Below are 13,526 nucleotides of genomic sequence, written 5' to 3'. Positions count from 1 at the left end.
TAAAAAACATTAAGGCCTGGTTTCACAGACAGGGCTTAGACTAAGCCAGGACATAGTTCAATTAGGACATCTAAGTAATTTTCATAAATGTGCCTTAGAAAAAAACATTACTGGTGTCCATCTTGAGACAAAACAAAGGCATTGATATATTTTAAGATTAATCAGTGCAAGATTTTTTTCAGCTGAAACAGCTCAGACTTACATTTTAGTCTAGGACTCGGCTAAAGCCTTGTCTGTGAAACCGGGGGTAAAAATCTTACTTACCCAAACGTTTGAGTGGCCGAGTATGTATGCATGTATATGTGTATATCTTCGTGACAAAAACAGCAATCGTGTGATATCGCTTATCACAAAGACAAAAACGCTAAATATTTTAATTGCGTTATTTTTTAAGTTAATGTGTTAAACTGACAGCCCTAATATTTTATATTTTATACTCACACATACATTTACATACATACATACATACATACATACATATAAAAAAGGTTATTTATGTGGTGTGTGGTTTTATGACTTAATTGAGGATATTTGTAAAAAAATGTGTGACTGATATTTTGAAGAATGTGAATAACCAAAACGTTTTGGTTCCTTTTGACTTCCATTGTATTTTTTGTCCATACAATGGAAATAAATGGGAACCAAAACTTTCTGGTTACCAACATTCTTCAAAATATCTTCATATGTGCAATGGAATTTTTATTTTTGGTTTACTTTCAATTTAAATGTAAACTTTAATTGAAAAAGGTAAATACTGTTAATCCAAAACCAAGCCAACATAAATTCAAATTGTAAATCTTTACTGTCATTGACCCATAAACCAAGCTATTGACAAAATGCAAAATGTCCTGCCATTTGTCACGGTCATTAAAGACAGAAGCATGGACTTACACAATACCGTGGTGTGTTTCAATTTCGATTAACCAAATCACAATGGCGTAATCAAAAGAGCTTGACTACAAAACGAAAGTAATGAAACGTGTTAAAAAAGGAAGGCCATCATACTCAAAACCAGGCTGCATTTATTTTCTTCGTCTGCACATGAGAAGTAGAGGCAGACGCCAATGTTAAGCTGCTTTCACTCTATCCATCCACATCCCCTCAGTCATATGCTCGTCTGCTCCCACTTCCTCTCTTCTCTCACAGCAGGAGGGAGGAAAGAGAGAGGTAGCGGGTGGAACTCCGAATAGTCTGGCAGATATCAAGCGAGTGTCAAGGCCTAGTCATGAATGAGAAGGTGTGCACGCGCGGATGCACTTATCCTCTGGGGCCGAGGCCAACGCTACAGCTCAGAGGTGCCAACAAGTTCAGTTCTGCCCCAAATAAGTCATAAGACACGAATATTTCACAATCAGACAGCTCTGGAAAAATACACACCAGCATGCATACACATGTACACACTAACACACAGCAAATCCAGAACAAACTGGATCTCCTAGATATTAAAATCTCTTACCTTAGCTGCTTGGCATAATTCTGTTCGATTTCTGTTCGCTCCTTTACAAACTTCACGTATTTGTCCACCAGGTCCAGCCCAGATTGTGTGTGTTTATCAATGATGTCACATTGGTCCTGTAATATAAAATCAAGACTAAGCCCTCAAATAAACATCAAAAAAGTCAGACACTGATCCAGATCCATTTGAATTTGGTGGTCTGACTTCACTCTTCATTCTTTTACAGGTAGCTGTTGCTCCTCTCACAATAGTTAACATTTATGAAATGTGACCCTGGACCACCAAACCAGTCATAAAGGTCTTTTTTTTTTTTTTAATTGAGATATATACATTGATGTATGGTTTTTGTATTTGGCCGAGATACAACTATTTTAAAATGTGGAATCTGAGGGTGCAAAAATTCTAAATTCTGATAAAATCGCCTTTAATGTTGTCCAAATGAAGTTCAAAATCACTTTACAATGTATTGTTGGCTGTTGCTACAAAAATACCTGTGCTACTTTTGTGGTCCAGGGTCACAAATTATTATAGGGAGGCATAACACTTTCATTGTATTGATTTTCACCATGCCATACCATATAAGTATTTTCCACTACATTTGTAAGAAACATGAATTGAGTGTGTAAAAAGTATGTGAAAAATATAAGAAATGTACCACTAAGAAATAACACAAGAATCTCTGGATAAAGAGTCTCTCAAAATCATGACCTGTCAGCCAAAAAACTGGCGAATCAGCTCAGCATCATAGGACACACAGTCTGAATAATTATGACACATGACATGTCATCGATGTCCTGTAATGTTGAAACACTATAGATTTTAAACCTGGAAGATAAAAATTGTGCAAAATAAAATCCATTATTAACCTTTATAAACTAATGCTAACAATGTTCTCTATGATGGGCTATAATGTTCTCTAAACTCTGGACTTTTGGTAGTACCTAGGATAGCAAAGTCCACTAAAGGAGGTAGAGCTTTTTCGTATTTGGCTCCCAAACTCTGGAATAGCCTTCCTGATAACTTTAATCTAGATTAAAGACACATCTCTTTAGCCAAGCATTCACATAATGTATCTCATAACCATGTACTTCAGTTATATCTGATCAAATGAACATTATCATTCTTTGCTTGGGTTGAACACACAATTTTTTGCTTGGCTGGAAGAGCTAGGCTATTTTTTCTCTATTTCCTTCTCGGTTTCTGCTACAGGATTGGCATCCTGAGGGAACTAGGAATTACACAAGCTTGAGTCTGGATCCAACCCTTACAAAGATCTGAGATGACCAAACACAACAGAAGAAATTATGCCAACCCCTCAGATGACTTAAGATGATGCCAACTCTGAACCAGTTTACAAAACTACCAAATTTTGGTAGTCTTATCACAACATATAAAAATAGCTGTTAATAGTGTTCACTGAATGTTTGATTACTTGTCATTAACTGCAATATTTTTTACTGTACATTTCTGCCATATATACATCACCTTGACATAGCCTCCACCGATAAGATACTCCTATAATGTATAAACCTTAATTTTCTGTGAAGCTGCTTTGCAACGACTTGAAAAGCGCTTCATTGTGGAATACACCTGTTAGGTGCTTTCCTCAGTTACTCCAGGTGTATTCCACAATGTAGAAAACGTTAATGTTTATTTGTATACAAATAAATGTGAATTGAACATGGATTGAATGTGCAGAAAATCTCGGTTAATGTCACAGAAAATGTAGTATAGTATTTAATAACCCTTTAAAAACGCTGGTCTAAATAGATACATGGCTGACAAGAAAAAAAAAAAAAAAAACACTCCTCAGATTTTGAAACACTGCACAACAGCTAATATGAACCAGAAAACACCAGTAAATGGGCAAACCACAGAGATTTGGTCACTTAGCGGCATAAAGATTAATCAGTTTTTTTAGCTTTTTGGTTCCAGGTAGTTGATTTATAACCTCTTTCTGATCTTTATTTTTAAAGAAACACCAAGTTATTATCTTAGGTCCACGTTTTTCACTTGCATCAGATTATGTAAAGTGATGGCCTGGCCATACCAGCTTCCTCACTGGAATCAATCAAACTAATTTGAGAACAGAGAAAGTGAAAAAGAGGAAGAGCAGACAGCCCATGGAAGAGTATGCAGTTTCTACAGAAACTGCTAGACTTAATGCCCATAAGCTGTCAAATTGTAACATTAAATGCTCTTATGTGCACATAAATTATAAAATATAATATAAAATAAAATGTGTATATAAATGACTGTGTGTGTGTGTGTGTGTGTGTATAATATATATATATATATATATATATATTATATATATATTACATGCACTTATCACTGGAATAGAGAATAGAAAATGAAGGTTTACAGAACAGAGCTGCTCGTGTAGCACTTAGGTGCAGCTATAGGAGAAATATTATACTAATGCACAAAGATCTTAACTGGTTGCTGGCCAAAGATAGACTGTTGTATTCACTATTAATTTTCATAAGAAACATTTCCATTTCAAAATTGCCTTTTGTTTTGTTCAAGCATCTTTTTTTCAGTGTAGACAATCATCAGTACAGTACCAGACATGCAACTAATGGCAACTTTACCTTACCCATAGCAAGAACAAATGCTGTAAAGAACACTTATGTTTAGAGGTATGAGGGAATGGAATAAACTGCCAAAGCATATCATACTTACTAATAATGTCAATAAATTTAAATTATATGTAGAACAGCATTTATCAAAATAATACATCTGACTGTTTATATTTATATATGTGTGTGAATATGTGTGTACATGCACATGTGTGGGTATATTTATATGCGTGTGTATGAATACGTTTTCGTATGTGTGTATTTTCATGCCCGTATGAGGGTACATATGTACGTTGATATGTGTATATACATGTGTGTACGTAGGTGTATGCATATGTGTGTATGTATTGTAAAATACTTTTTACTTTTATTTGCTTTACTTATTATTGTATTTTTATCTTTTTCATTTATTTTTTTCTGTATTTTTAATTATTATTTTTTTTGTTTATGTATATATATTTTTTTAGGACCCCAGGAAGAATAGCTGCAGCACGGCTGTAGCTAATGGGGATCCTTTCAATAAAACAATAAAAACAATAAACTGGAAAATATTATAAATTGAATTTACTACATTTATTTTAAAGTAAGTGATTGCAATCTATTTATTTTAGCTACATTTAAATAAACAAATTTAGTTGGCTAACTTTCGACTAAATGTGTTTATTTAAATGTAGCTCAAATAAATTGATTGCAATCACTTACCTTAAACAATTTAGTAGCATTTTTTTCAGTGATGGTCAAAAGTTTGAAATTATTAAGAGTCCACATGCTCACAAAGGCTGCATTTATTTGCATCAGTCAATTTTTTTTTTAAATATATTATTACTAAATATTAAATAATGTTTGCTGTTTTAATATATTTTGAAATGTTATTTATTCCTGTGATTGCAAATAAAACTATTCATTTATTATTTTTTATCTTACCCCACATTTTTAAATGTTAGTGAGTCACAAAATTGTTTCCACAAAAATATTAAGCAGCACAACTATTTTCAATATTGATAGTAATCAGAAATGTTTCTTAAGTAGTAAATCAGCATATTAGAATGATTTCTAAAAGATCATGTGACACATTGAAGACTGGAGTAATGATGCTGAAAATTCTGCTTTGCATCACAAAAAAGAAATTACATTTTAACACACCAAAATAGAAAACAGTTCTTTTAATAATTCATAATACTACTTTTTCACTGACTTTTTCAAATAAATGCAGGTGAGTCCTCTTTTTTTTTTTTTAATCCAAACTTTTTTGTTCCAAACTTTACGGTACTGTATATTTACTGTATATTTATTCAAAAAAAAAAAATAATTTACTTCAGATTTTTTTTTAAGACTTTCTATGAGTTTTTATTAAAATGTGTTGTGCTTTGATGAAAAGTTGAAAATCCAGGTTCCAGGTTTTCCATGACCATAGAAATCCTGCATCGCTGTGATCATCAAGTGCTTCAACAGATATGATGACATTCGGAATATTATCGTCACATTATACAGTACACACAAATATTTGGCATCAATTAATAAATGTGACCCTGGACCACTAAACCAGTCATAAGTAGCACAGGTATATTTGTAGCAATAGCCAACAATACATGGTCAAAATGACCCATTTTTCTTTTATGCCAAAAATCATTAGGATATTAAGTAAAGATCATGTTCCATGAAGATATTTTGTAAATTTCCTACAGTAAATATATCAAAACTTAATTTTTGATTAGTAATATGCAATGCTAAGGACTAGGGTTGTAACAGTACACGTATTCCAACCGAACCGTTTCAGTACGGGTCTTTCGGTTCAGTACGCATGAGTAGCGAACGAATACAGTATTTTATTTTTATCTTTTTCAGGAAATTCAAATAATAAATGGAGTTTTCATGTGGTCTTTGATGTGGCATGACAGATCGCTGTATAAATGTCTTGAGAGTCACTTCTGGGACGGTTCAGAAACGTGCTGGTATGAACAACACAAGCATTGGCTTGAGCGGCCGCGATCAGCTCCGGAGTCATGACGCGCCGCAGACTTGTGCTGAGCGGAGCGCAAGTGAACACGATCATTCCTTCCTCGGTACTACTAGTTTTAACATGAATAAACATGACTGAACATCTCATGCAATTGCTCAATCAGTGTTTCAACTGCGGAAAGACATCAATAAAACAGCGTGGAAATAAAATGTCACGTAGCATTTCATTTACCTCAGCAAGTCATCAGTGTCCACAACTCATTAGTTCACTAGAGAAATGAAGTCTAGAGAGGAGCATTTCGCGAAATATTACACCATATACTCATTATATTTTACTAAACCTGTTAGTCTTAATTATTTAATGTATGTTTAGATTAATCTGTTATGAAACTTGCTATGACAGCCTGTGTGTTATATTTTAACAAATAGCCTAGAAATTGTATTATTTATAAGTTAATTTAAAAACTGCATTATGTGCAAATTACATGTTTGCATACAATTTTCTTTTGAGTGTTCAAGTTGAGTGTTGATCATCTATTTAAAAATAATTAGTAATTCAATTTAAGTTTGGATTAAGTAGTTAGGCCTAAATGTAACCTTATAATGTAAAACGGGCTCACTATCCGTCTTTTTCTTGCCGTAAAAATGGGTGCGGCCATTTGTAAATTCTAGCTTCCGGTTTCATCCTCATCCAGCTATTTATAGCTGTACAAAACTGATATAGCTGTTCGTTTTGCTTCTTTATATTGAAAATTGATGTGTCGTATCATATTATTTTAATGTATTATCTTAATTATGATCACACTGGTTTGTAGTGCAAACAGTTTTACCGTTTACTGCACGTTGTTATTCTCCTCATTATTTACCTATAGCGGCTAATGAACCGGAAGTCTTTCCAACTGCTGTACCGAAATCATACCAAACCGTGATGTTAAAGGGGTCATCGGATGCCCGTTTTTTGCACAAGCTGACATGATTCTTTAGGGTCTTAATGAAAAGTCTATAACATACTTGGTTAAAATTTCTCAATGGTAGTGTAAAAAACACCTTTTTTACCCTGTCAAAATCAGCTCTGTCTTCAGCAAACCGTTTTTTAGTTTGCCATGTTGCTTTAAATGCTAACGAGCACTGCTGACCCCGCACCTCTCTTCCGTGGGGTGACAAACAGACTGTAAACTTCAGCCGCGAAACTGGCTAACTAGCACATTATTAGGAAAGGCGATTTGCAAAGATTCATTTAAAAAACCTTATACTCACTTCTGTAGATGAAGCTGGATCACGAATGATTCGTGCGAACATAGATGCATTTAGGCAGATCGGGATCGGCGCATTCCCTTCAAAACTAAAGTACCGTTAATCCTCTGCGTCTTCAGTGGCTCAGATGTCGGGAGTAAATGACGACTGCTATATTCAGTATTACATCCAACAACAAAACACCTCAATCGCTTAATCGGAGACATCTTGTCTTCCCCTGCACCGAAGTCGACTCAATGGCGGACAGCTCTCAGCTTACTCAGGGCGGGTCTAAGGTAAGACAGTCTTGTCAATCAATTATCGTGGGAGCGGTCTGCGCAGAACTACGTCATTCTGACAGGAATCTCAGAACAGCTTGATTTGAGAAAGGGGATTTTAAAATGGGGATTTAAAAAAAAAAAATACTGGGTGGATTTTTATCATTATAGGATGGATGTGTACACACACTTCCAACATATTTATGTTCAAACAACTTGTAAAGTGAATGTTGCATCTGATGACCCCTTTAAAACTGAGGTATGTAACGAACCATTATATTTGTGTACCGTTACATCCCTACTAAGGACTTAATTTGGACAACTTTAAAGGCAATTTTCTCAATATTTTGATTTTTTTGCACCCTCAGATTCCAGATTTTCAAATAGTTGCATCTCGGCTAAATATTGTCCTATCCTAACGAACAGCTTTCAGATGACTGGTTTTCACCTTTATGACTGGTTTAGTGGTCCAAGGTCACTAATACTAATATCATGCCATCTGCAATGCTTATGTGAGTTACGTGAAAGGGCCTGCATCTGGCCACACAGAGAACAGCCCAGAGATTCACTGCCTGTTCACAACCCTTGACCCTATAAAGTTATCTGTGGGAGGCAGGGGGTTCCTCAGGGCTTTAAACTCATCCTGCCACAAGCGTTTGAGCAGACAGTACACAGGAAGTGGAAGTCTTCTCTACTTCCTGCTGTATTTCAGTGGTGCTGAACAAAAATATGAATATCACATGCTATTTCCTACAACACGCCCAAAACAAAACAAAAACAGACCTAGGGACTAATTTGTCAAACATTTGACAGCATTTTCCCAAAGAACAAAAATATTTGAAACAGTTTGGCTGTATTTTTCCCTTTTACCAGTTCCTTATTTGGTGGGGAAGTGTGTTACATTTCAAGTACAGGCCTGACCATTTAAGAGTGCTGATATCTTAAAACATCCCCCACCCCCTCAGTGCTACCTCCATCGGCCTGGACCTAGATATGCGTTTTGAAGTGGGAAGGAGGGAGGTGCTTTGGGATGACATTCCTAACAAGCCAAGCCATGTCCTGACTCCACCTACTCCTGCTCTCTCTTCAAAATGGAGTCCATTAATATAGAACAAGAGAAGAATTCCCTACCCCCTCACAACCCACTCACTTGCAAATATAGAGTGCTTTTCAACTTCATTCAAAACAAAGCCTCAAGAGGCAGTTGTTTATGTCGACAATAATCACAAGCTAAGCTTCTGTTTGTATACAAATACTTATACAGCAAATCTGTACGGAAATGTTTGTGTTGACAAACCGGAATACCAATGCAGTTAAAAAAAAAGGTATGTCCCCAATAAATGTTAATACCCACAAATGAGAAGAAATATTACAATTATAATCATTACAATTAAAAGTTTTTCATTATCATAATGCAAAAAAAATAAAAATCTTATTCTCATTACTGTAAATATAGTGTTGAACTTTAAAAAAAATCTGCATCAATTAAATTCAGCACATCATATACAACTGTAATGTTTATTAAAAATGGCATTTAAGATATTTTATTTATTAATTTATAAATTAAATGCATACATTTTATGCATTACAGTAGGCTACTGAGAGTTTAGAGAGAATAAGCTTTAAAATACCTGAATTGTCTTAAAAATAGGCTAAAATGTTCTTCATGCAATAGCTTATATAATTTATGTATAACCAAGGCATTTCTTGATTGTTTGCATGAAATTCACATGATGAAATTAAGTGTTCAAGGATTAGTTCATCCAATTTGTTGATAATTTTTTATTTTGTCATCATTTACTAACCCTCATCTATCCAAATTCATAAGACTTTGGGAAATCTTTGGATTTTCTAAAATATTATTTTTTTTTGTGTCCATTGAAAGGGGTCATAGGATGCAATTTCAAGTTTTCTTAGCATTTCAAGAGTGTTACAAGCTGTTTGTGCATAGATAAGATCCCTAAAGTTACAAAGACTAAAGTCTCAAACCCAAAGAGATATTCTTTTATAAAAATTAAGGCTTGTCCACTCCCCCCTAAAACGGCTAATTTAAACACGCCCCCACATGTCTACGTCATTGTGTGGAAAGATTTGCATAACACCGCCCAAATGTAGACAATACGCAAAGAACAAGTGTGTGATTTTTATTCTCGCTGTAGTATTGTTGCTGTCGCTAGCGCCATGTCCTGGAGACGCTGTGTGTCGTTGTGAAAGCGAAGCTAATTTGTTTGGGCTTCCAAAAGACGACACAACTAGAAGTTATATTTACAACACTGTTCCAGAACAGTTCAACCCAAATATTAGTGTGTGTGCAGTGCATTTTACAGAGGACTAACGTTATTTCCTGAGCCTGGGAGAGTAGCCTACAACGCCCGCTGTGCACAAAGGCTGTTTGTTTCTATAAAGTGGGGCAATTCCAACTTTGCAAGGACAGTCTGGCACTTCTGACTCACAGCCTGTAAGTATGTTTTCATATTTAAAGAATTTGCCACTGACTATTCAAACACGAGTTTTGAGCTGTGTAGAGTAGCGCTTGTTGTTTGTCGTTTCTATGATCACAAATGCCTCGTTTATAATGGGTTTTAATGTTTTTGTCTCGTCGCGTCGGGACACGCCATCACAACGCTTGAGGTATTCGGCCAATCACAACGCACAGGATAGCTGCCCAATCAGAGCACACCTCGCTTCTCAGAACGATGAGCTTTGTAAAAATCTACGCGTTTCAGAAAGGTGGAGCATAGAGGAGCAACAATAATGTACAGTATGTGGAAAATAATGTGTTTTTTTAACCTTAAACCACAAACACATTGCATTACACCAAATACACAAAAACTTTAATGTAGGGCAAACGTACCCAAACGTACCCACACTTCCATTTTTGAGATCAGATTATAAAAAGAAAAAATAAATGTACTATCCTACTTGATGTCTTAACTAATTGATATGTTTGTTACTATAAACCTCCTATAATTTCAAGTCAATCAGATCATTGCACACTGAGATATGAGTCTCCATGTGTTCACTCTGTCTACCGGCCATTTTGAAAGCGGTCTAAAACCTTTCACCAAAAGAGGAACCGCTTAAATGTGCGTTTTTTTTTAGATGTTTAAGCCTTTATTTTGGTTTAGTTTCACTACTTATTGTAAAATTAAGAGATTAATGTTCAGACTTTTGCATATTATAACCTGGAACTTGGATGTGGGAAATAATTACAGTTAGATCCAAAAGATAGTTTTAGCAACACAGCGCTGATGCTACAGAGCACCGTTAGCTGACTAGCTGTATAAGATTGTGTGCTACGCTAACATATTACTTCACAGGCATTACTGGCTTGTACTTTTACATCCATAATATTATAAATTGACAGTTTATTGCTGGTCTGTGGTTTTACAGTGCTGTAATTTTGAAAGATTTTATATTATTGTAAGGTGAGCTTAAAGGGTACACTACTATGAAAATCACACAGCTTCAGTGTGGCATCAATAAGAAAAAGTATAATTTCATAGATATTGTTAATAATAGTTGTTCATATTAAAATATGTATCAACGTAATACATGACCTAGACTATTTATTTAGCACAAATCCTGTCATTTTAATAAATATTACATGACATTTATAAAAAATTGTTGCTGCTCCAATTAAGCTCAGTGTGCTCTCTTTAAGCTCTTCCACATTGAACGTCTATGTAAATACTTCATAAACAGACTTTAAATATTAAGTTAATTGATTTTCTATGGATTCTGTCAACTCAAATGTGCAGACTGGCTCTAATCTTTGGCAACTAGCATCAACTTCTCCAGACTGTACATCTGTGGAAAATCAGGGGAAAAATCATGTAGTGTTCTCCAGCCTTAAGAGACTATATATATAAAAGTTAACATCCATTTAAAAAGAGGTTTCATAATGAGGCTAGTTTCTGTGTTCATCCCCATTAATTATATGTTTGTTTCATTTGATTTTTTAATTTGTTACTTCGCTGAACGTGGACAAGTATAGATGTTGCAATGTGCTTAGATGACACTTCACTATGAATAAATAACTGATCGACTTGAATGCCTTGTTGCTTGATCTTAGTGGGGTTTTTTGTGATTGATTTCGTACCTTCAAAAAATATATATTTTTACAATTATTCTTTAATATTTTTCTTTAAAATGAACAAGAATTTAATAAAACATGATGTGAGCTTAAATGGGAACAGGGGTGTGATTAAAGGGTATAAAAATATACCCATTAAGCACAGCCAGACTTTTTTTAATTTAATGATGTATATCTTAATTGAAATGCTTTTTTCATTTAAAATAAAATTAAATATTTTTGTGTGAGAGATTAATATTTTATTTTAACAACTTTTTGTACTGAAACCAATATCTTGTGCACTAAAAATGCCTCAATGTAGATTTTGGTGAGCTTAATAGGTACATTTACCCTAGGATATACACTAGAACAACTCCCTTAGATTTGAATCAGTGGTGGCTTCAATCAAACTTCACACCAACTGCTATCATCACAATATTAAAACCAAAAGAGATCCCCTTTGAAAACATCCATTGAAGCGATGAAAAAAGTCCTGGGCATAATTTACAGCAGGGTTCCTCTTATCTGTATCATTGTATTCAGCCCAGTCTTGACCCCTCCCTTGTACTTTTCCGCCATCATTAACTCCTCCTTCCCCTAACGCAAAGCTATTTTCCCAGCCTGAGCAGAGAGTACCAGTCCGCAACCTCCCCGATAAGGGAGTCCACAGCGAAATGCCACTGTCCTTCGTCATGCTCTAATGACTTAATAAGGAGCCTGCTGTGCAGAATTTCTCAAGACATGCTGAAAGAATTCAAACAAACACTAAAACCAACAAAAATTAGCCACTCTCTCATCAGTAAAAGGAAATCTTGAGCTGCCAAAAACAGCTAGTGGATTAACAGCAAAGGAGTGGACAGATGCCATTGTGTAGCCATGGGAATGCCACTTAATGACTAACCCGACCAAAACCAATTAGGTTAGACATTGCTTAGAGTGACTTATGCTAGACTTATGAGAAACATTGCACGCACTTCCCACCAGGAATGCCTGAAGCATCTACACCCGAGAAACAAGTCCTCACCAACCCCAGCTTTCACTTCTGTTTACTACCAAGCTGAAACTACTGTAACTTCCCTGGCTGGCAGTGGTGTCCCTCAGAAAGCACGGAAAACGGAAACTTTCTAGTGAAGCAGAACACCAAAATAAACAGTTATGTGGACTGGATGATGCATTTTTATAAAATTAGGGCAAAACTAATTAGGCTGGTGCAGTAGAAGATGGAAAGGGGACAGCGGACAGAGGCCTAGGGGGAGCGACAGCAACGAGGTCAAACAATCCCCACCCACTTCAGCGCAATGCTCCATTTACACACTGCAGGCATATGGAAAGGTCTGACGGTGTAAATCTGCCTTTATTCAAAAGAGGTGGGAACATCTGTGTGCAGATGGGACGTTATGGGATGGCGCTCAGGGAAATGGGACAACTTAAACAGGCAGGATGAAGTACAGGTGATGATGATGCAATTAGAAACTTGCGCTGACTCTATTTCTCCAGTTCTACATTTGTCAAAGTGCTTCGATAGATAGATAGATAGATAGATAGATAGATAGATAGATAGATAGATAGATATTAACAGTTCAGTATTCTACATTGAGTTTAGACGGATACGATTACGGTTAACGGTGATATTGCTGCTGCTGTTGTTGTTGTTGCTATGATTCTGCTCAACTTTGAGTTTAAGCGGATGTTCATATTAAACGTGGCAATTAATCGAATTAAATGGTGACAACTGACAACTTCGAAAAATTAGGTCATAAATATGCTTAACAATCTGCCAGAAAGTCTTTTGATGCATTTATCCTCTTCCAGGTTGTTCATAAATCACGTTAATTTACGCACAAGTATTCAGTTGAGAAGATCTTGGATCGCACTGCATTTAATATATTTCTGGGAACAGAAGGATGAAAGATAAACCATTAAAAGTATATCCTCCAAACATA

At 35.4% G+C, this 13,526-nt stretch overlaps 1 protein-coding gene across 3 annotated transcripts in view; it reads right to left on the bottom strand.

Annotated features, from left to right (window-relative positions):
* LOC306869048 (cdc42-interacting protein 4 homolog) overlaps window positions 1-13,526 on the bottom strand; it is a 34,738-nt gene that overhangs the window by 20,938 nt on the left and 274 nt on the right. For all 3 annotated transcript variants that reach the window (XM_079415624.1, XM_079415622.1, XM_079415623.1), the window contains exon 2: window positions 1,457-1,572. In XM_079415624.1, coding sequence (XP_079271750.1) covers window positions 1,457-1,572 — 116 coding nt within the window. The remainder of the gene's footprint in view (window positions 1-1,456; window positions 1,573-13,526) is intronic.

This window comes from Barbus barbus (assembly GCF_936440315.1).
Source record: "Barbus barbus genome assembly, chromosome: 4".
NCBI classification, from domain to species: domain Eukaryota; kingdom Metazoa; phylum Chordata; class Actinopteri; order Cypriniformes; family Cyprinidae; genus Barbus; species Barbus barbus.
The sequence above is the reverse complement of the archived record's forward strand: the minus strand, read 5'-3'. Positions and strand labels throughout refer to the sequence as shown.